A 23,932-nucleotide genomic window follows, 5' to 3' on the forward strand; every position below is an offset into this window, starting at 1 on the left:
AGGCGTGAGAGGTGGGCGGCCGAGTTGCATGGGTTCGGGCCTATTGGACCATGATGGACGAGAGAAGGGCGTGGAAAACTCGCAGGCCATGGGTGACTGTATAGGCCTGCTGTCCACCAATAGGTTACCAATGGATATGGACATCCGGATATATTGGTTTAGGTCCGTTAAATCGGTTCGGTTTGTAACTCCCGATTTAAGTCCCCTCCAGTAGACTGTAAGGAGAGCTGGTTCACGCCATTCACTGACGGCAGCCATGGTGCGGAACTCAAAGGCATACTCCGTGGTGGAGTGACGGCCCTGTCGCAGCTCACATAACAGGTCCCCGGTGTGATGACCTGAAACTGAATGGTCGAACACCTCCTTGAAGAGGGCGCGGAAACGCAATTCAGAGGACAGGTCAGAACTTTGAGCGGCCCACAGGGCTGTGACCCAATCCAGAGCTTTGCCTGTGAGTAGGGAGATGTGAAGTCATCGGGGTGATGGTCTATGTACAGGTTACACTGCTTGAGAAATCCTTGACATTTCCCTGGGGAGCCGTCATATTTATTAGGCATGGATATGGGGGGAGATGCTGTGACACCTGATGTCGGTGAAGCAGGAATGGAATGGCGAACGAGGTCGCAGAGTTCATCGATTCGTTCCTCCTGTCGGGCTAGACGTAGCTGCTCCTCCACTGATTCCATCTGTCGTTTTTGGTGAGGTGTTCTGTAATGAACACAATGGGAGACAGAGGGCTGGTTTCAAGCACAGGGCGCAGCAGGTGTTTATTGTAAGGACCACAGGAGGAGGCAGGTAGCTGGATCCAGAGTCAGGCAGAAGTACAACAGTACAGGCAGGGAAAAGGCTAGTAACGTAGTCCTGGAGATCAGGCAATAGGTCGATAACAGGAAATCCGATAGGCTGAAGTACAGGCAGGGAATAGGCAAAAGGCGTCGTTAGTGAGGCAGGCAACAACTATCATACACGGGAGGAGTAGATTACGGGGAAAAACAGGGCTCCGAAGAGAAGTGTGTCACAAAACAAACAATACCTCACAGTGAAGGGGTGCACGGAACTGAACTAAATAGTGTGGGATAATGACATACAGGTGATTGGGATCTGGGGAGTGAGCTGGAAAGTGGGCTGGAAAGTGAGCTGCGTTCAGGGGATCTACGTGTTTGGGAGTGTGAGTTGGAAGCAGGCGTTACACTTGTGCATTTCAGGTAAAATAACAACCCAATGTTTATATCCCAGGACAAATTAGCTAGCAACAGCAAGCTAGCTAGCTAAATTGCCGTAATGTTTAATGCTTTTCGACTTGTCCCCAAATTAATATAGTTGGTTCAGAGTTTGTTATGATATTTCAATCTGCATGTCTTGATCACGTCTGGTGTGGGAGGACAACATCAACATACGAGCGATATTTGTTATGAATCAAGTGCTTTTTTGGACCAAATGTAATTGCATCTCTCATATTGTACTATATATTTTTGGTATAACAATGCGTCCTATGACGCAATGCTATATTTTAACGATATATTGTCCAGGCACCCCATTTTTAGCTGTTTAAACACAGTAAAAGTCCAGCAACACTGCCAATGACCTAGCTTTTTGTTCAAACTCACACGCAGCGCATTCGGAAAGTATTTGCAAAATGTTCTTAAAAAACACATTTTGTTGGCTGGAGGCAGGGCTTTCTCCTATAGATCTCAATTTTTATGGAAAAGTCTGCCTACCCATGTGAGAGACGCAGACTCGGTCTCAACCTTTAAGTCTTTACTGAAGACTTATCTCTTCAGTAGGTCATATGATTGAGTGTAGTCTGGCCCAGGAGTGTGAAGGTGAACGGAAAGGCTCTGGAGCAACGAACCGCCCTTGCTGTCTCTACCTGGCCGGTTCCCCTCTCTCCACTGGGATTCTCTGCCTCTAACCCTATTACAGGGGCTGAGTCACTGGCTTACTGGTGCTCTTTCATGCCGTCCCTAGGAGGGGTGTGTCACTTGAGTGGGTTGAGTTACTGACGTGATCTTCCTGTCTGGGTTGGCGCCCCCCCTTGGTTTGTGCTCTGGTAGAGATCTTTGTGGGCTATACTCGGCCTTGTCTCAGGATGGTAAGTTGGTGGTTGAAGATATCCCTCTAGTGGTGTGGGGGCTGTGCTTTGGCAAAGTGGGTGGGGTTATATCCTTCTTGTTTGGCCCTGTCCGGGGGTATCATCGGATGGGGCCACAGTGTCTCCTGACCCCTCCTGTCTCAGCCTCCAGTATTTATGTTGCAGTAGTTTATGTGTCGGGGGGCTAGGGTCAGTTGGTTATATCTGGAGTACTTCTCCTGTCTTATCCGGTGTCCTGTGTGAATTTAAGTATGCTCTCTCTAATTCTCTCCTTCTCTCTTTCTTTCTCTCTCTCGTGGGACCTGAGCCCTAGGACCATGCGTCAGGACTACCGGGCATGATGACTCCTTGCTGTCCCCAGTCCACCTGGCCTTGCTGCTGTTCCAGTTTCAACTGTTCTGCCTGCGGCTATGGAACCCTGACCTGTCCACCGGTCGTGCTACCTGTCCCAGACCTGCTGTTCTCAACTCTCTAGAGACCGCAGGAGCGGTAGAGATACTCTTAATGATCGGCTATGAAAAGCCAACTGACTGACTCCTGATTATTATTTGACCATGCTGGTCATTTATGAACATTTGAACATCTTGGCCATGTTCTGTTATAATCTCCACCCGGCACAGCCAGAAGAGGACTGGCCAGCCCTCATAGCCTGGTTCCTCTCTAGGTTTCTTCCTAGGTTTTGGCCTTTCATGGGAGTTTTTCCTAGCCGCCGTGCTTCTACACCTGCATTGCTTGCTGTTTGAGGTTTTAGGCTGGGTTTCTGTACAGCACTTCGAGATATTAGCTGATGTACGAAGGGCTATATAAAATAAACTTGATTTGATGATTTGATTTGTTTTGTGATTATTGGGTATTGTTTGAAGATTGAGGGGAAAAAACAATAGAATACATTTCAGAACAATGCTGTAACTGTCTTCTGCCGAAGTCGATGCCTCTCCTTGTTCGGGCGGTGGTCGACATCACCGGTCTTCTAGCCATCGCCGATCCATTTTTAATTTTCCATTTGTCTTGTCTTGTTTTCCCACACACCTGGTTCTCATTTCCCTCATTATGTGTTGTGTATTTAACCCTCTGTTTCCCTCATGTCTTTGTGTGGTATTGTTTATTCTGTTTCATGTTATGCGCACGTTAGTCTCTTGCGCTGGGTTATGTTAACCCGTATTGTTATTTCGTGTTCACTTTGCCGTGTGCTTTGGTTCGCCTAAATAAAAGGCTCCGTTGGCTACCCAATATCTGCTCTCCTGCACCTGACTCCCTTACAGCCATTTACGCATACCTGACAGTAACATAACAAAATGTCAAGGATCCTTGACTTTTTCCACATTTTGTTACGTTACAGCCTTGTTCTAAATTTGATTAAATAGTTTTTTTTCTCCTCATCAATCCACACAAAATACCCCATAATGACAAAACAAAATGTGTTTTTAGAAAATTTTGCAAATGTATTTAAAAAAAAAATGGAAATATCACATTTAGATAAGTATTCAGATCCTTTACTCAGTACTTTGTTGAAAGCCCTTTGGCAGCGATTACTGCCTTGAATCTTCTTGGGTATGTCACTACAAGTTTGTCACACTTGTATTTGGGGACTTTCTCACATTCTGCTCTGCAGATCCTCATGCTCTGTCAAGTTGAATGGGGAGCGTCGCTGCACAGCTTTTTTCAGGTCTCTCCAGAGATGTTCGATCAGGTTCAAGTCCGGGCTCTGGCTGGGACACTCAAAGACATTCAGAGACTTTTCCCCGAAGCCACTCCTGCGTTGTCTTGGCTGTGTTCTTAGGATTGTTGTCCTGTTGGAAGGTGAACCTTCGCCCCGCTCTGGAGCAGGTTTTTTATCAAGGATCTCTTTGTACTTTGCTTCATTCATCTTTCCCTCTCCTGACTAGTCTCCCAGTCCCTGCCGCTGAAAAACATGCCCACAGCATGATGCTGCCTCCACCATGCTTCAGCGTAAGGGATGGTGCCAGGTTTCCTCCAGACGTGACACTTGGCATTCAGGGCAAAGAGTTAAATCTTGGATTCATCAGACCAGAGAATTTTGTTTCTCATGGTCTGAGAGTCCTTTAGGTGCCCTTTGGAAAAGTCCAAGCAGGCTGTCATGTGCCTTTTACTGAGGGGTGTCTTACGTCCGACCACTCTACCATAAAGGTCTGATTGGTGGAGTGCTGCAGAAATGTTTGTCCTTCTGGATGGTTCTCCCATCTCCATAGAGGATCTCTGGAGCTCTGTCAGAGTGACCATCGGGTTCTTGGTCACCTCCTTGACCATGGCCCTTCTCCCCCGATTGCTCAGTTTGGCAGGGCGGCCAGCTCTGGGAAGAGTCTAGGTGGTTCCAAACTTCTTCTATTTAAGAATTATGGAGGCCACTGCCATCTTGGGGATCTTCAATGCTGCAGATTTTTTTTGGTACCCTTCCCCAGAATCTGTGCCTCGACACAATCCTGTCCCGGAGCTCTACTGACAATTCCTTCTAGCTCATGGCTTGGTTTTTGCTATGCCACGCACTGTCAACTGTGGGACTGTAACGGCTTTCCTCCTCCTCTTCATCCGAAGAGGAGGAGCAGGGATTCGACCAAAACACAGCGTTGTGAAATGACATGATTTTTAATTAACAAAACAGAAAACACGAACGAACACTTGAATAGTTACAGAACAATAAACGACGTAGACAGACCTGAACGACGAACTCACATGAAACACGAAGAACGCATGAACAGGAAAACTGACTACATAAAACGAACAAACAAACAAAACCGAAACAGTCCCATGTGGCGTAACATAACACAGACACTGACACAGGAGACAACCACCAACAAACAAACAGTGTGAAAACACCTACCTTAATATGGCTCTCAATCAGAGGAAATGAAAACCACCTGCCTCTAATTGAGAGCCATATCAGGTCACCCTTAACAAACATAGAAACACACAACATAGACTACCCACCCAAACTCACGCCTTGACCATCAAACACATACAAAATAACAGAAAACCGGTCAGGAACGTGACAGGGACCTTATATAGACAGGTGTGTGCCTTTCCAAATCATGTCCAATTAATTGAATTTACCACAGGTGGACTCCAATCAAGTTGTAGAAACATCTCAAGGATGATCAATGGAAACATGATGCACCTGAGCTCAATTTCAAGTCTCATAGCAAATGATCGGAATACTTATGTAAATAAGGTATTTCTGTTTTTTATTTTATATAAATTTGCAAAGAATTCAAAAAAACTGTTTTTGCTTTGTCATTATGGGGTATTCAAATCAAATTTTATTTGTCACATACACATGGTTAGCAGATGTTAATGTGAGTGTAGCAAAATGCTTGTGCTTCTAGTTCCGACAGTGCAGTAAAATCTGACAAGTAGTCTAACAATTCCCCATCAACTACCTAAAACACACATCTAAAGGGATGAATGAGAATATGTACATGTAAGTGTATGGATGAGCGATGGCCGAGCGGCATAGGCAAGGTGCAATAGATGGTATAAAATACAGTATATACAAGTGATATGAGTAATGTAAGATATGTAAACATGATTAAAGTTGCATTATTTAGAGTGCATTGTATAAAGTGACTAGTTATCCATTTATTAAAGTGGCCAGTGTGTAAAGATGTTTAACTGGCGGCAGAGAAGTCAGACGCAGGAGAGAAATAACTGTGTTTCCAACGGCGCAGTTTATTTACAAAAAATCCCCACCGGAAAACATAATAATAAAAATCAATGGGTAACATAACCCGACGCACACCAGTACAGACATACACATACACTTACAATAAACAATCACCGACAAGGACATTAGGGGAAACAGAGGGTTAAATACACAACATGTAATTGTTGGGATTGGAACCAGGTGTGATGGAAGACAAGACAAAACCAATGGAAAATGAAAAATGGATCAGTGATGGCTAGAAGGTCGGTGACGTTGACCGCCGAACACCGCCCGAACAAGGAGAGGGAACAACTTTGGCGGAAGTCGTGACACAGTGATTGGGTCTCAATGCAGGTAGCAGCCTCTCTGAGTTAATGATTGCTGTTTAGCAGTCTGATGACTTTGAGATAGAAGCTGTTTTTCAGTCTCTCGGTCCCAGCTTTGACCTCGCCTTCTGGATGGTAGCCTTCTGGATGGTAAGCGGTGTGAACAGGCAGTAGCTTGGGTGGTTGATGTCCTTTGATCTTTTTGGCCTTCCTGTGACATCGAGTGCTGTAGGTGTCCTGGAGGGCAGGTCATTTGCCCCCGGTGATGCGTTGTGTAGACGGCACCATCCTCTGGAGAGACTTGCGGTTGAGGGCGGTGCAGTTGCCGTACAAGGCTGTGATACAGCCCGACAGGATGCTCTCGATTGTGCATCTGTAAAAGTTTGTCAGGGTTTTGGGTGACTAGCCAAATTAGTCTTCCTCCAAAACGAGTCATATTTTGTTAGTAGAGACCCTACTGAGTATTTCCCACCTAACTTTAGCGGAGACAGGTAGAATAGCTTTCTCTCTACAAGCCAATATGTATCCCATGCAAATCAAATCAAACGTTATTTGTCACATGGGCCGAAAACAACAGTGAAATGCTTACTTACAAGCCCTTAACCAACAGTGCAGTTCAAGAAGAGTTAGGAAAATATTTACCAAATAAACTAAAGTAACAAATAAAAAGTAACACAATAACATAACAATAACGAGGCTATATACAAGGGGTACCGGTACCGAGTCAGTGTGCGGGGGTACAGGTTAGTTGAGGTAATTTGTACATGTAGGTGGGGGTGAAGTGACTATGCATAGATAATAAACAGCGAGTAGCAGCAGTGTACAAAAGGGAGGGGGGGTGGGGTCAATGTAATAGTAATTTGATTATAGGTGGCCATTTGATTAATTGTTCAGCTGTCTTATGGCTTGGGGATAGAAGCTGTTAAGGAGCCTTTTGGTCCTAGACTAGGCGCTCCGGTACCGCTTGCCGTGCGGTAGCAGAGAAAACAGTATATGACTTGGGGGACTGGAGTTTCTGACAATTTCATGGGCTTTCCTCTGACACCGTCTAATTTAGCTCCTGGATGGTAGGAAGCTTGGTGCCAGTGATGTACTGGGCCGTACACACTACCCTTTGTAGCGCCTTACGGTCAGATGCCGAGCAGTTGACATACCAGGCGGTGATGCAACCGGTCAGGATGCACTCGATGGTGCAGCTGTAGAACTTTTTGAGGATCTGGGGACCCATGCCAAATCTTTTCAGGAATCCAGGATCCAGGTGTTTAGTCCCAGGGTCCTTAGCTGTGGGAAAGGGCTGTGTGTAATGGTGGGCTATGGAGGGGGCGGAGTGAAAAGACAGTAGTTGGCTGTACAACACAGCCTCCCTCCAAAACTACACATATTTGGTTTTAGCAGAGACGGGTAGTATGTTGTCCTCTCTACATTCCAATATGTATCTTATGTACAGTGTATAACTTATTGCATTGGGGTCTATAGAGGGGGTGTAGAATGAAGTGTTGCTGGATATGTAAGAAACAGTAGCCCTCAAAAACAAATCATATTTGGTTAGTAGAGACCCTACTGAGTATTTCCCACCCCACTTTAGCAGAGACAGGTAGTAAGGTTTTCACTCTACAGTGCTATATTTGTACCGTATAGTGTCCAGGTGCAACCTATTTGACTTAAGGTAAAAGTCCAGCAATACTTGCTATGACCTAGCTTTTTGTTTGAACTCACCTGTTTTGTATTCTAGGGACTCTAGTGAGTATACTGGATCCTAGTTTTATGGACACACAATCAATTCTTTTTCCTCTACAGTGCAATTTGTTTGTGCAATACAGAACAAATACAGTAAGACTTTTCCTAAAGTTAACGTTTCAAAATTGCATTTATTGAACAATAGCACCAAAATATATATATTGTATAACAGTATGTTATTGACATTTGTTCACTGAAGCTCCAACCATTTCTCAATGTGCTCCACCTTCTCTTTAGTTTAGATTTTTCCTCCATGTAGTGTTAATTGTATCATTTATTTTGACAAAATTGTAACATTATGCACAATGCAAAGCTGCAAAAAATATGTATTAGTTTATCATACAAATAGCGTTTTACCGCTGACTTTTATTTTGAAGGCAAAATCCAAAAACCGGATGACTTGTCGATTAACCGGTGAGGCTCCAATTGGTGAGTTAAAAAAAATAATCTTGTCATCATGTGATAAAACAAGTGACGTGTATAAACCCTGGATGACTGACGGGGGCGCTGTATTGAAGCCACCACGCAGCCATCTTGGTACTAAAAAATAAAGGGAACACTTAAACAACACAATGTAACTCCAAGTCAATCACACTTCTGTGTAATCAAACTGTCCACTTAGGAAGCAACACTGATTGACAATAAATTTGACACATGCACATTTGTGGCCTGCTGGAGGTCATTTTGCAGGGCTCTGGCATTGCTCCTCCTGCTCAAAGGCGGAGGTAGCGGTCCTGCTGCTGGGTTGTTGCCCTCCTACGGCCTCCTCCACATCTCCTGATGTACTGGCCTGTCTCCTGGTAGCGCCTCCATGCTCTGGACACTACGCTGACAGACACAGCAAACCTTCTTGCCACAGCTCGCATTGATGTGCCATCCTGGATGAGCTGCACTACCTGAGCCACTTGTGTGGGTTGTAGAGTGAGAGCAACGCCAGCATTCAAAAGTGACCAAAACATCAGCCAGGAAGCATAGGAACTGAGAAGTGGTCTGTGGTCACCACCTGCAGAATCACTCCTTTATTGGGGGTGTCTTGCTAAATGCCTATAATTTCCACCTGTTGTCTATTCCATTTGCACAACAGCATGTGAAATTTATTGTCAATCAGTGTTGCTTCCTAAGTGGACAGTTTGATTTCACAGAAGTGTGATTGACTTGGAGTTACATTGTGTTGTTTAAGTGTTCCCTTCATTTTTTTGAGCAGTATATATTTTGGAAGCTATAGAAATGCATTTGTTTGTTTTTGATAAGTAAATTATATTACAGACACCTTAATGCATACTTTTAAATTATATTATGTGAGAAACATTTTCCTTCAAGTATTCTTTTTAGAGAGTACTAATGTTACTGTCCCTACTACAACAAAAATAAATACTTAAATACATGTAATTTTGTCTTTGAAATGCTTAATTGAAATACTGTAGAATTTCATTTATTTCTATGGAGTACTGCTCCTATTAGGGAGTGCCAATATGGCTGACCGGTGGCTTCAAAGTCTCTCAGTGGCCAATACATAGAATCAACAATCCAGGGTTTGTATATGTCATTGGATGAAACCAAGGTTTCAGGTCAGACTGCTCCTACAGGGTACTGAAGTTTAACCAGTTGAGGCTGGTGGGAGGAGCTATAGGAGGACAGGCTCATTGTAATGGCTGGAACTGAACAAATGGAACTGTATCAAACATATGAAAACCACATGTTTGACTCCGTTCCATTAATTCCAAATCCATTCCAGTCATTACAATGAGCCCATCCTTCTAAAGCTCCTCCCACCAGCCTCCACTGGTTAAATGTCAGTTTAACTGACATCCGGCCCAGAAAGACATTTTCCATACACGGCCACGTGGAGAAGTCAGATTAGAAAATTACTAATAATAGTCATAACCTTTGTGCACAAAACATCCATTGAATTATTCAAATAGTTGTCGCTGGGGACGATTTTAAATATATATATAAATAAATAATAAATATATATATGTATCACTCACACCTGAAGATATTGGGCACGTTTGAGTGGTAAGCTGAAAGTGGTCGACTGTAGACAGAAGTCTGCGAGTACAGTTGACACCGAAACACGACAATAACCACGTTTCCATCCCAGTTTTTATTGCGAGTAAAGTCATACTGTATAAAAAATTTAAAAAAATCACAACAGCTGTGATGGAAACCGGAAGTTTCCGGTATAATTTAACATTTTAAAATGCCAACAAATCATTTGTTTCGTTCGACATGGTGGGATCTTTTTGTGTCGGTAAAATCAATTATGCGAGAAATGGCGGTGGAAACCGCTTTATAATAACCATCATATCGAAGTAAACTTGGAGTCATGCGATGATATGGTGTGTGGTCCTCCCACTACGACTCGGGAAAGCATACAGTTTATTAGGCTACCGATGAAATACGTTATAATGAACTTCACAGGGTGGTGAAAGTGCACGGTGATCTTGATGCTCCTTTCCACATAATATCGAGGGTTTATATTCTGATGACATGATGATCGATGCTTGACTGCCGTTTTGATCAAATAAAAAAGTTACAGGCGCACATATATCATACCCCCCCCCCCCCCCCCCCACACCCTCTCAAAAAATGCTAACCTCCCATGTTTTGGGATCATGATATTTGTGCGTCTAACTTTCTCACTCATCATTATTCACGATTCATTCAGGATCATGATAGCATCCATGATAGCATTCACATTAATGTAGAAGTGTTTAGAAACATGTGACTCCAAAATGACACAACACATTATTTACCATTCATTTCTATTGGGCACAAAATAATCTGAAACACAGCCAAAACAAACTGCAAATGCAAGTCACAAGCTTGATGTAGTCATTGTGTGCTACTGTATGAATATCGGACCAAATACTTCACTTTTTACTACTGTCCCAATGCTTTTGGTCCCCCCAATACGTTTTCATTCATATCACTTCAGAATGTGTTTCTGTAAACACAAAGGAAAAACAAATGGTCTGTTTCAGTTTCTGAGAGTGAAGCGAAAGGGATAACTGGGCCAAAAATCTGTCTTCTCCAACTCACCAAGCGAGTAGCGTAGTTTCTGTATGGAGGTCAATGAGAGAGTGTCGAATTTTGTCAACAATATTTTTTAATGGCTTATTTGCTACGGGAGGTTTATTTGACCTAATATAAGTTTCGCAATGCTTAGGAGTGTACTGATATAAGTAGGACACGTGACATCCCGGTAACTGTGAGGAAATGTTTTGTTTTATTGCGGAGTTGTCTCGAGATGGCTATGCATATTCATGACAAGAGCCTTGTAGCATAGCGTCTCTCTCATTGAATACTAGGCGTTTGATGTCAACCCCTTTCATTGAATATTCAAAAAGTATCAAAACAATAAGATTCAATTTAAGCTATTATATAAAATATTTGCCACGAAAAGATAGCTCAATGTATGGGGCATTGAACAGTCAGCCTTCTGCAGACTCTGCCACAAGGAAACATAATCGATAGAACATAGTTTCCGCACAGGAGGTTGCTGACACTTTAATTGGGGAGGATAGGCTCATGGTAATGGCTGGAGCGGAATATGTGGAATGGTATTTAAAAACAACAAACACATTGTTTCCAATCCATTTGCTCCGTTCTAGCAATTATTATGAGCCGTCCTCCTCTCAGCTGGCTCCACTGATTTTTCTGGTACTGTCCATTGGTGGCTCTTTTGGAGTCAGGTCCAGGAATGGTCATAATATGAGGGTTCAGATGGACCTGTAAATTGTATTGTTAGGGGGATCTGAAAAACCATGATCAGTCAATTGGAAATATCATTATACTCTTGGGTAAAGAATTTATTTTAAGGGCACTTTTCAGCAGAAATGTTACAATTAGGGAGGTTCAGGACCCTCAAGACATCACAGTAAAATGGAGTAATGTATTGCAAAGGAAAGAGCAAAATGGCATTCAACTGGGAAAGATGGGTTTATCTGGACATTGGAAGGTTGGAGTAAAGATCAGAATTAATGGTGGATTGGCGCTGTAGGTGAGAATCCAGCACTTGAAGAAAGAGGAAATTGAGAATATACTGTATATATAATTATTTAACTACAGGTACCATAGATGTGAGTGAAATAGTTGAGAGTAGCAGTGGAAATATTTGTTTATTTATATAATTATTTTTCACTTTGGATTGGCTGAATACAGCTAGTCATTATTAGTATTTTTTGGTCCAATTTTTATTTGTTTTGGAGTGTGGGGAGGGGGGGGTGGGGGCAGGGGGGTCACTGAAGCCTAGTACTGCTGACTTAAAAGTGAGAAGTGCAACAGTAGGCCTACTAGCCTTCCATCCTCATCCACATCCTCCTTTTTCATCATAGCGTCCGACATTCTATATGAAGATGATACTGTAGCTAGCAATGAAGGGATTAAACTCAAAAGTGCGTTGTTCATTTAAACGGCAACGTTTCTCCAAAGTTGAATGTATGCATGCCATGACATCATGATGTGTTTGAGAACTGTGAGATCCATTCAAGATCCATATTGCCTGGGATCTTCTCAAAACTTCCTTACCAACTTAGTTGTCTCTCGTTACCAATATGTTCCAGTGGGGGGAACTGAATTTAAGAGTCATGATGGAGATGGATCTACATAACAGTTGCATTGCCTTCTGCGTACAGTATGTTGCACAATAGTGGTCTCTCTGTTGCCAAGTTGCCATTGTTCACTATTAGTTCGGCCAGAGAGTAAGAGGCTAAGCAAAAACTTTCACTCTCGCCTAAATCTGTCCAAAAAAAGCCCAATTTCTTTCTATGGGCTTATTTTGGACCTGAGCTTCTCGCCTGCCACCCCGCCTTTGGGACAACGACTCCCATTGTCAGGGCAGAGACATGACCATCTCATCATTATACACTGAGTATACAAAACATTAAGAACACCTGCTCTTTCCATGACATAGACTGACCAGGTGTATTTGGGTGAAAGCTATGATCCCTTATTGATGTCACTTGTTAAATCCACTTCAAACAGCGTAGATGAAGGGAAGGAGACAGGTTAGAGAAGGATTTTTAAGCCTTGAGACATTTGAGACATGGATTGTGTGTGTGTGCCATTCAGAGGGTGAATGGGCAAGACAAAATATTTAAGTGCCTCTGAACGGGGTATGGTAGAATGTGCCAGGTGCACCGGTTTGTGTCAAGAACTGCAACTCTGCTGGATTTTTCATGCTCAACAGTTTCCCGTGTGTATCAAGAATGGTCCACCACCCAAAGGACATCCAGCCAACATCCAGACACAACTGTGGGAAGCATTGGAGTCAACACGGACCAGCCTCCCTGCGAAACGCATTCGACACCTTGTAGAGTCCATGCTCCGACCAATTGAGACTGTTCTGAGAGCAAAAGGGGGTGCAACTCAACATTAGGAAGGTGTTCCTAATGTGTTGTATACTCAGTGTATACAGATCTCTGGTTAGGCATACTGTCACACAGTCCCATACTTGTTAATCACCTGATTTGGGACTCTACAGATGAGTGAGCCTGTTTCTATTTGCATATGTGGGCAGGCAGAGAGAATATGCTGCCTCGGAAAGTGTTGATGTGTGCACAGAAAACTGGGAAAACCTGATCTGGTACTTGAGAGCAGGATAATAGACTCATGGTGTCAATAGGGGCTTCCAAATAAAGATTAGAAGATCCCCCGCCCTGCTCGCACCCACACCGATTCCTCATCTCAATAGTTGTAGTAAACAGAGAGAAAACAGCAGTTATCGTGACGTTGCACGATGTCACCCAGCTCATTTACAACACCATTTTTGAAAAAGCCTCTGGGGAAAAAACAAGTCATTCATCAAATACTGCATGCTGCCATGCTTTTCCATGTTTTTCTAAAAGGTGTATAGTACATGTCATACAGATGTGTGACTTTTGAGAAATAATAATTTATTTGCAGAGTTCAATGTAAAACACATCCAAATTGTGCCACCATTGAGGTGCCCTTTCAAACCTGAACTTTTAGGTTCCACTTCACTGCTGTGTTACCTCATGCTCTCTCTCTAATTCCTCAACGTGTGTCAAAGTAATCTGTCATTTTTCTAATGTTTTATTGAAGTATTACAAAGTTATATTTTATTTGGCCTGTTAGCGTTCCGCTACTATGCAAATGTGTTATCAGTGGTTCCTGGGGCCATTTCCTTATTGTTCTGTTGCTTGAAAACCACAAGGTCAAAGTACTTAGATTTTCCCGTTCTCTGTAAAACCATAAATACCGATTCTGTTCCTGTCACTCAAGCAGCAAGTCCAACAAAGCCACACAACCACAGCTATGAAAACAGAAACAGCTAATGTACTTAGATCATATACATTGACTCTGTACCGGTACCCCCTGTATACTGCCTCGCTACTGTTATTTTACTGTGGCTCTTTAATTATATGTTATTTACATTTTTTACTTATCTATTTTTTTACTTAACATTTATTTTTCTTAAAACTGCATTGTTGGTTAAGGGCTTGTATGTAAGCATTTAACCTTAAGGTCTACACACATTTGGCGCATGTGACAAATACAATTTGATTTGATTTGATATTCAACACCTAGCGCTACATATTTCTGCCGCTTCATTTCCTTCCACGCCCCACATGCACACCGAGACACACTCAAAACCACACCAACACCTTTTCCCAATTCGTTTTTCATAGACAGCATTCAATCGCCCAACTGATAAAGAGCAAAACATATGTTCAATTTGCATAAACCTAATACATTTCCATGATAGAGATACTCTCCGAGACTTGACAGGAGGTGATGAGATAATAAGGAAGTAACAGGCGGGGCAAAGGTGTCTCTCTCTCTCTGCGTGGTTGTTTCAAGCAGAAAAAAAGAGAAGTAACAACAAAACAAGTTGCAGACAGCCATGATATGAGATCAGAGGTGACCGAGAGGAGGACGTGTGAGAAAATGAAAAGTCAATACTGATGGAATTAAGCAAATAAAGGATCGGTGTAGGCTAATCAGGGCACGAAGATAACCTAGGAGGGCCAAACATACTGTTGCTTTTAGTTTAGAATCATTTCAATAGAAAATAGTCATTGGTGTTGGTGCATTTTCAACATTTGTACTGTGCCACCATGGTTTGGTCTTCGTCACTAGCAATGGGATTATCTCACGTTATAGTGTGCCTCTGTGTGGCAGGAGTGTGGGTGAGTCATTTTCACTTTGCTTATTGTATCACTTGAATAGTCCAGGCCTCTGTGGTTTGACGTATGCTAGTGGTTTGATTGTTTAAAAAAAAAACTTGTCTGCTTAAAATAAGTTTGTTAAGAGCAGAAAATATGCCTATATCAATTAAAGCTTAAATGAAAAGGCAACAACACTTGAATCAGTACAGTGCACATGAATTGCTGTGTCATGCAGGTTTTGGGTCTATTTTCTTGAAATTCCAATTCAAGAAGTTAAAAATAAACAATTATTGAGTTGGAATTCCATTTTTTTCCCCTGAAGTGATTGAATTAAAATGGAATTGACTCTAACACGTGTACTGTTAAATATAGATATTGTACAGTAACATATTATGACTGACTTTGTTAAAAGCAGCAAACAAAATATATTTGTTATACAAAGTAATTCAATACGAATTTGCTTCTACACAGGCAGCCCAATTCTGATCTTTTGCCACTAATTAATCTTTTGACCAATCAGATCAGATCAATAATTGTGCAAAATGTCAGAATTGGGCTGCTTGTGAAACACAGCCTAAGTAGACATACCTTTAATGCATCTTGCTGTAGAGTTCGCTCTGAAATTATTTTCTTATCAAAAGGTAGATACTCCCCCAACCAGATGATTGGAAACTGATATACTCTATAATTCTAGCTGCTGTCGGACATCAGCTGGAATTTTGACATTTACTGTAGTCAAAATGAGATCGATTTATTGGGGAGATAAAATGCAACCCTTATGAAATGCAACCATCATACACTTTCTTCAATGTTCCTAACGCTTTAAAGGGGCAGTGCAGTCAAAAACATGATTTTCCTCTTATTATGATTTTTACACACTATAAGGTCGAAATAACACTCTGTGAAAGCTTGAAAAATACATTTGAAAAAATGCCTGTAATTTCAACCTGTTCCGGTGGGATGGAGTTTTTGGACCACAGCATGACATCACAATCTGATCGAATTATTCTGACCAATGACCAGTCATCCTATATTTGCATATGTATCCTCCTAATTTGAAGGGGTACGCGAGGTAGGCTCTAGTCTAGAGTCTAGATGATCCTATCCGCCAATCAGGGCTGTGTATGTAAATATATTTACATTTGTATCAACACGTTAGCATGATCAGGCTGAGCATTTCAATGGCAAAAGGAGGCACAGGGAAATAAATGATAAAACATTTATATTTTGAGTTATTCTCATGAAATAAACACACACAGTGATTTATTGGACATGCAGTGATGGCATTAAATATAGTTAGCTACTGATAGTTAGCCGTAACTGGTTTTGTAATTTACATTGGAATTAGGAATAGGCCTATTTGAATGGTCAATTGAATTATAACACAGTTGCATGTAATTAAGGCTGAATAAGATCCCCTTAGATACTGTGAGTTATTTTTGGACCTCTGAGGTTTATGTCACAATTTGGGGAAATACACAATCATTTCCAGAGAACTGATGTTGTAAGCGATAGACTCCTCTGTCCTATTCTATTGTACAAATACTGTACAGTTGTTCTTTGGTTCCCCCATGATACTGTAGTACTGGTAAGACACTAATCAACATAGCCTACTACACTGCTTTATACAAGTACTGTAAGTAGTAGGAGAGACTCGTAAGGCGAAAGCAAACACATACAAGCTAACATTGCGTGAATATGCTTGTTACACAAAGCTGAAAACCACAAGCGAATCATTTGGGCAAATGTCTATTGGTCGCTATTGGTGAAGTACGGCAAAATGTATGCTTACAGTTTGGGATTTCGAGAAAGGGAGAGAGGGTCATTTCAGATAATTCACATGGCTTGATTTGCAGCCTTCGGGTAATGGAGAAGAGAAAAAGCAGAAATGATAACAGCTGTATGAAATGTAAAAGCAGGAAGGGGGAGCAGAAGGAGTGTGAGAGTACACATTGGAGAATCAGTCAGACGTGTAGTTCATTTTACAGCTGTTATAACCCACCTACTAAATATAGTTATACTGAAGCTATGTCTGTGTGTGTTGCCACCACTGTCCCATATTTTTGTATGTTCTTCTAACAGAGCTGTAATTCTGCTTTCAGTGTCAATCATCTGTACTACCAACTGCTACACCTACAATCCCACCTACAACCCCTAAACCACGTACGTTTTCAATCTCATACCCTGCATCATTTGACGGGTGATTGAGTTACGCTTTAACTTCATGTACATGATATTTGAGTTATATTACATGTCATAGCTAGGGCCCTGTGTTTTGGTTAATCATGTAACATGAATTGGATTTGAACCTATATTTAAAGCTTTTTCCATCAAACGGTCCCCTTTTCACTTTATGTCAGATGCTCCAGCACCATCCTCAGACATTGCTTTAATTTTTTGGGGTGGGTCTCATTTACAGAAAAAGCTGAAAAGAAAGATTCAAATCCAGGTCATGTGACATGATCAAAACAAAACACAGGGCCCAAGTCATAGCAGATGAGACTAAGTCCTTTTTTTGGAGAACAATAATATTGCTAAACATTTTACTGACTGAATTTTTCTGTTTTGTGTCTCAGCTCCCGAGGATGTAAAACATGTCACTGTGACAGGGCAAAATGAGTCCAGTGTAACTCTGGAGTGGATGAAGGATATGAGGTACACTTATGAACTGAAGTTCCAAAATGGGACATCATTGATAAACACCACTGCAACAAATAATGTACTAGAGACACAGACAGTCTCCTCTCTCACTGCTGGGACAGAATACAACTTCACTCTCTTCAGTGTAGAAGGGAGTGACAGGAGCAGTGGATTAAACTTTACAGCTGATACTGGTAGGTGGACATTGGATGCATTTTAAGCTATTAATATAGGTCTTTAAGCTGTTAATATATGAAAGTATACAGTATACTGTACCTGTACAGTGAAATCATTTGCATACTGGTTTAAGGAAATACAACTGACCTTTAAAAAAAATGTTTTGTGTCTCAGCTCCTGTCAATGTAGATCATGTCAACGTGACAGGGCACAATGATACCAGTATAACTCTGCAGTGGAACAAACCAGAGAATGGCGTCGGCCGTTATTGGCTGCAGTTGCGTGATAAAGTGTATGCATGCTTCTGTCATATTTGATTTGCCTCTACTTTTTTTTCCAGCTCCCACCAACGTAGCTCAGGTCAATGTGACAGGGCAAGATGAGACTAATGTAACTCTGCAGTGGAACAAAGTGAATGGGAACGGGATCACTTATGAGCTGAGGTTCAGCAATGGGACTAATACGACCATCCCTGTATCTGATGTAGATGGACCAGTGACATACACAGTCTCACCTCTCAATGCTGGGACAAATTACCACCTCCTTCTCTTCACTGTGTTCAAAGTAGTACCAAGCAAGGGATACAATTTCTCCGCCATCACCCGTGAGTCTCTTGAGAATGGATTCTGTGTAATTTCTTGCATCCTTAAAGGCCTCCGTATTATGTCAATGTATGCACTCATGACTGTAAGTCGCTTCGGATAAAAGTGTCTGCTAAATGGCATATAATATCTTGCTTATGATGTCTTAGATAATATTACATCTACACATTCTAAAATCTACAAAGTGAGTGACGTGAGTTGTGAATGCATTATAAATACACATTGTGAATGCATTATAAATACACATTGTGAATGCATTATAAATACACATTGTGAATGCATTGTAAATATACATTGTGAATGCATTGTAAATATACATTGTGAATGCATTGTAAATACACATTGTGAATGCGTTGTAAATATACATTGTGAATGCATTAATTGTCATTGTTATCTTGCTGTCTTTCTATCTCAGGTCCCCTCAGTGTAGGTGGTGTCAATGTGACAGGGCAAACTGAGACCAGTATAACTTTGGAGTGGAGCAAAGTGAATGGCACAGGGATCACTTATGAGCTGCTGAACAACACCCTTAGGACTAATACTATCATCCCTGCACCTGATGAAAGTGGAACTGTGACACACATAGTTTCACCTCTCACTGCTGGGAGAAAATACGAGTTCACACTCTTCTCTGTGTTTGAAGATGTCAGGAGTACTGTTGGAAGTCAATTTTCTGCAGTCACTGGTAAGTTTTTTTTTTTTTTTTAATTGGGGGCGGGGGGGGGGGGGTACTAGATTGTCTTTCAGTATTTTCATGGATCACTCTTGTGTGAGATACATTAAATACTGATATATCTATAGCCTTAAAAAATATATATATGGTTTGTCTTCTCAGAAATATTGTTATTACATTTTAACATTTTAGATTTGGATTCATGCTTTATAACTCTGGGATCTTCTGATGCTGAGTAGTTATTGGGATTATTTAAAGATCAGACATGTACAGAAGTCATTTTTGAAACGGTACATTGACTGTGTTGATTGGTTATGTTTCTACTCTCTGTCTCTCTCTCTCTCTCTCTCTGTGTATTAGCTCCCCTTAATGTTGAGGCTGTCACAGTAACAGATACACACCGAAATGAGACCAGTGTAACTCTGGAGTGGAAAAAGCCGGCGAACGGAGTCTCTGGTTATGTGCTGCATTTCGACGATAATGGAAATAAAGACATTGATAATTTAGGAGAAACAGTGACAGATCAAGTTTCAACTCTCGTTCCTGGGAAACGATATGCCTTCACCCTCTTCACTGTGTTTGAAGGCATCAAGAGCAGTGGAGCAAGCGACTTCACAGTCACAAGTAAATTTGCCTTTTTAAACCTTGGTCCCCCAATTAGAATCATCTCACAGTTCTTAGCCTAAAATTGTCCAATCAGTTGTTTTATGTGGCTACAGTGAAAGTTCGCTCTTCAAGTTGGTCCCACTTTATTTGGACAGTCCAGATGGTCTAGGGTTTTATATACTATGGAGAAGGATCGAGTCTAAACTCAGCAGAACTATTGCCTGAATAACACAGTCGTTTGACACATAAAAACATAATGTGAGAGCTATTAAATGTGAGAGCTATTAACAGAAGTCCCTTGCTTTTCCTTGCAGAGATATTTTGCTCTGCTTTATCCTGGGAGGTCACCAGCTCATCCATTCAGACTGGGCTCCTGTCCGAGATAGTCTCCTATGGAGAAGCCAATAATGGCAGTCACACTGGAGTCGTCCATAACGTTAATGGCAAACTATCATTCACTGACCTTTACCCTGGCGCAAAATACACGCTGACTCTTTGGTTTGAAAAGGATTCTAAAAAACTTTCCTTGTGTAAACAGGTGGAGACTGTGGGTGAGTCAGTCTCTTACTTTGTCATAGTGACCTATTGTGTTTAGTCCACTTTTCCACTAAATATATTAGTAGCCTAGCATTGATGTATTATGGTACACCTGTAGGATAGTGACTTTAGCAGGGAGTTAATGTGACATATTCCTTCTTTGTTTTAATCAGTTCCCCCAGCCCTGATAAGACCGAGATGTGACTATTTATCCAGTGGCTACGCTTTCTCTCTGGCCTGGGATGTACCGGTGGGAATATGGACCAGTGTGGAGGTGAATGTGACTGGGAAAAGCCCTCAGAGGGTGGAGGGAGAGTGGGTGATGAAGGCGGACATCGATGGGGTTCAACCTGCCCAGACCTATCAAGTGTCTTTGGCCTCAATCTCTGGGCATCGGATGAGTAAGGCTGTCTCTTTCAGCTGTAATACAGACCCAAGAGGTGAGTGAGCCTAGCATTTATCTTTAAGCATTTCATGTTAAAAGGTTCAATGATTGGTCAATGATATTTGGGATTACCACCAATAACAGCATCTACACACAGCATGATGTGATATAGCTGCCATGCCTTCTGCTGGCGGAAAACCATGGGATCTCACCCGCTTCCTGTATTCAAAATGGAGAGCTTTTTTATCTTGTTTTATATGCTCTTTTGATACTAAATGTGTGTCGGTCAGTAGGCTTGTGTTGCTCATTTGCTCAGATTACTCTGACATGTTTTGAAGTAAACCTATAACCTATTGATTAACATGTCGTGCCCTCTGCTCTCATACTAAAGCCCAGGTTTCTTCCCTATAGGGGTCATTGCAGGGTCAGTCATGGCTGTGCTGCTACTCTGCCTCCTGGTTTGTCTGGCTTTCTTCATGTGGCGTCGGAAGCCAGAAATATTCAGGTCGGTGCTGCTGCCGTCACAATGACGTTAGATTAGGGAAACCATTTGAACTCAATAACCACTGCTTTTCTTTTCCCTTTTCCAATAGCCGGCCCAAGTTGTTGTTTGTGGATTCCAAACTAACCAGCAATAAATTCAAGTATGTACAGTATAGAGTTCATTTTCAGTATTTAAGAGTCAGACTTAGCCTTAAACTCCAACCCTTTAGCGACTATGTACAGCAAGGCCAAAAAGACATGCATTAGACCACGCAGCTGTTAATAACAGTAACGACTTTTGGAATATTCAACTGAGAACTTACTATCTTCTCTTTTTTCCCCCAGAGCTATTCCCACGGGGAAGTTTTCAGACCACTACCACACAATGAGCGCCGACACGAACAGAGGATTCAGTGAGGAGTATGAGGTAGCGATAACGATAACGTGCTCTCTCTGTTTCCATCATGGTGTTGGTAATGCAAAGTGGTTGGGCGATTGTCCAAAGTTGCGTTCCCTACCGTATTAGAATGTATCTTTTATTTTGTCCTCTTGTAAATCCATCTGTTGGTCCGCGCATAAGCCTTTAGCTGACCCTTCTGAATATGTAAACATCCATTTGTTTTTCTTTACATTATGCACGATCTATGCTTTCTATCTCTATGCAGGGCTTCATCCCTGTTGGCACAGAGCAGACTCAAAAAGCAGCCCTTCTGGAGGAGAACAAAAACAAGAACCGTTTCACCAATGTACTGCCATGTAAGTGTACTCTGGCTGCCATTTCTACAGTACACATCATATGAACAACATACCGTTGTTGAATTCACATCACCACTTTCCTATTGCAATAGTTGAACTTTGTGTCAGCCAATCGACTAAGTATAATAGGGTGGATCAGATATCCCTCAGATTCCAGGCAGAATTTGGGCCCAATCACCCCACCTGCAGATTTGATACAATTTGAGGTTATAGTTTTAATCGTCATAATCCCCAAAGTGAAGTTGTTAAATCATCAAGCATTTTAAATCCTTTCTCTCTCTCCAGATGACTGGTGTCGGGTGAAGCTAACCATCCTAAACCACAACATGAGCTCTGACTACGTAAATGCCAATTACATGCCAGTACGTACAGCGGCATATCAGTCATAGATTTCCTAATACAGAGCAATGTCCATATCAGTCCTAGATATCCTATACAGCTATTCTTACTGTGACTGCAGTAATTAGGTCAGTACTAGAATGATGTACTAAACTGATCTCAACCTTGATAGCCTGCTGTAAAAGGCCTACTTACGGTAAAGGGCTGGCTTGAAACATTGCATAGCACCAAAGGTCAACTTTCACCAATCTTACAAGTTATTTGCCCGTATATGTTCTTCAATACATCCCCACACAACCCTTTATGTCAGTTATAAAATGGCATAATGTAAAAAAAAATATTCTAGTGTCACGTTACGATATCGCTGAATCATATGATGCCTTAGAGGAACTTCTTACACCTGTAAATGTTTAGACATCTGAGTCATCATGGATTACTCTAAATCGAATAGGTGTGTTTTCTTAACCCTGGTGCTTTTTGTCTCAGGGCTACAGTAACAGCAGACAGTACATCGCTGCACAGGGTCCCCTGCCCACCACCGTCAACGACTTCTGGAGAATGATCTGGGAGCAAAGGGTAAAGGGTGTGGTCATGGTAACCAACTGCACCGAAGGAGGGAGGGTGAGTCCTGTCGGAGTCCTCGTTAATGTGTTTGCTTTGCATTGTGTGTGTGTGTGGAGATTGTGGTGACATCACAGATAAACAGTGATAGTCATAGAAATAGAATCATTAGAACGGGAAAAGCACCTCAGAACATGGCAATTTGACGGATTCCATTCTATGTACTGTATTTATATAGAAACAATGACCTATTCTGTCTGTGTCTCCCTAGACTAAATGTGAGCAGTACTGGCCTTCGGACTACACCCCTTGCCTGTACGGAGACCTGTTGGTAACAGTCAGGTCAGAGAAAAGGGTAACCAACTGGACCCTGCGGGAGTTTGTAGTGAAAAGTGTAAGCATAGTACTTGTTCTACTTATGAAACCTGGGTCATCATGTTCAGTAGGGCACACAGTTGCAAAACGTTCTGCTACAAAAAATGAACATCTCTGATCTTATTGGACAAGATCAGGTAGTTCCTTTCGGTAGCACTCTGTTTCAAAATGTTCTCTCCCTTCTGAACACCACCCTGGACAAGGTTTTCAGTGCATTCTCTGCTTACAACCCGTGTGAATGTCGCCCCTGCATTTAAATAATTCTGTCTTCCAGAGGGACACATCCGAGGAGCACCCTGTGAAACACTTCCACTTCACGGCCTGGCCCGACCACGGAGTCCCAGAGGGAACGGAGGCTCTGATCCAGTTCAGAGGGCTGGTCCGACAGCACATAGAGAGCCAAGAGAACAGCGGACCCACTGTGGTGCACTGCAGGTAATGTTACAGCACTGACAACACCCAGCCATTTCTCTACACAGAGAAACATTCTAAATAGGGATGTGCAATGTGGCAACCCTATTGCGGTGTTTGAAGAACACACCGTTAACCAACAAGTGAGGTGTGTTTTCAATGACTGGTGGTGACAGTTCAAGTATAGGCCTAGTTTTAGGTTGTCTCTTCATTGAACTGTATTGTTCTGTACTCTATCTGTAAACGTGTACATTATGTTTACATCACTCTCCCTGCCTCTCAGTGCTGGGGTGGGGAGGACGGGCACCATCATTGCTCTGGACGTGATGCTACAACAGCTGGAGAGGGAGAAGGCGGTGGGAATCGCTGCCTTTGTGCACAAGATGAGGCTGAGCCGGCCGCTCATGGTTCAGACGGAGGTAAGGCCTGAGTTAGCCTAAT

The 23,932-nt window shown here is 42.1% G+C and overlaps 2 protein-coding genes across 3 annotated transcripts in view; one reads left to right on the forward strand and one right to left on the reverse strand.

The window, feature by feature from the left end:
- zgc:56095 (Ferritin, lower subunit-like) overlaps positions 1-23,932 on the reverse strand; it is a 77,986-nt gene that overhangs the window by 30,939 nt on the left and 23,115 nt on the right. The gene's annotated exons all lie outside the window — the stretch shown is intronic.
- LOC129855490 (receptor-type tyrosine-protein phosphatase H) overlaps positions 1-23,932 on the forward strand; it is a 56,040-nt gene that overhangs the window by 30,058 nt on the left and 2,050 nt on the right. The window contains exons 1-17 of one of the 2 annotated variants that reach the window (XM_055923210.1): positions 14,655-14,967; positions 17,049-17,109; positions 17,523-17,780; positions 18,104-18,367; positions 18,781-19,050; positions 19,399-19,662; positions 19,959-20,195; positions 20,355-20,621; positions 20,978-21,071; positions 21,160-21,210; positions 21,395-21,476; positions 21,715-21,805; positions 22,091-22,167; positions 22,631-22,765; positions 22,977-23,099; positions 23,355-23,515; positions 23,775-23,910. In XM_055923210.1, coding sequence (XP_055779185.1) covers positions 14,896-14,967; positions 17,049-17,109; positions 17,523-17,780; positions 18,104-18,367; positions 18,781-19,050; positions 19,399-19,662; positions 19,959-20,195; positions 20,355-20,621; positions 20,978-21,071; positions 21,160-21,210; positions 21,395-21,476; positions 21,715-21,805; positions 22,091-22,167; positions 22,631-22,765; positions 22,977-23,099; positions 23,355-23,515; positions 23,775-23,910 — 2,643 coding nt within the window. In that variant the 5' untranslated portion in view covers positions 14,655-14,895. Of the gene's footprint in view, positions 1-14,654; positions 14,968-17,048; positions 17,110-17,522; positions 17,781-18,103; positions 18,368-18,780; positions 19,051-19,398; positions 19,663-19,958; positions 20,196-20,354; positions 20,622-20,977; positions 21,072-21,159; positions 21,211-21,394; positions 21,477-21,714; positions 21,806-22,090; positions 22,168-22,630; positions 22,766-22,976; positions 23,100-23,354; positions 23,516-23,774; positions 23,911-23,932 lie in introns of those variants that run through there. The other variant, XM_055923219.1, reaches the window with a different exon arrangement.

This window comes from Salvelinus fontinalis, chromosome 1, assembly GCF_029448725.1.
Source record: "Salvelinus fontinalis isolate EN_2023a chromosome 1, ASM2944872v1, whole genome shotgun sequence".
In the NCBI taxonomy this organism is placed as follows: domain Eukaryota; kingdom Metazoa; phylum Chordata; class Actinopteri; order Salmoniformes; family Salmonidae; genus Salvelinus; species Salvelinus fontinalis.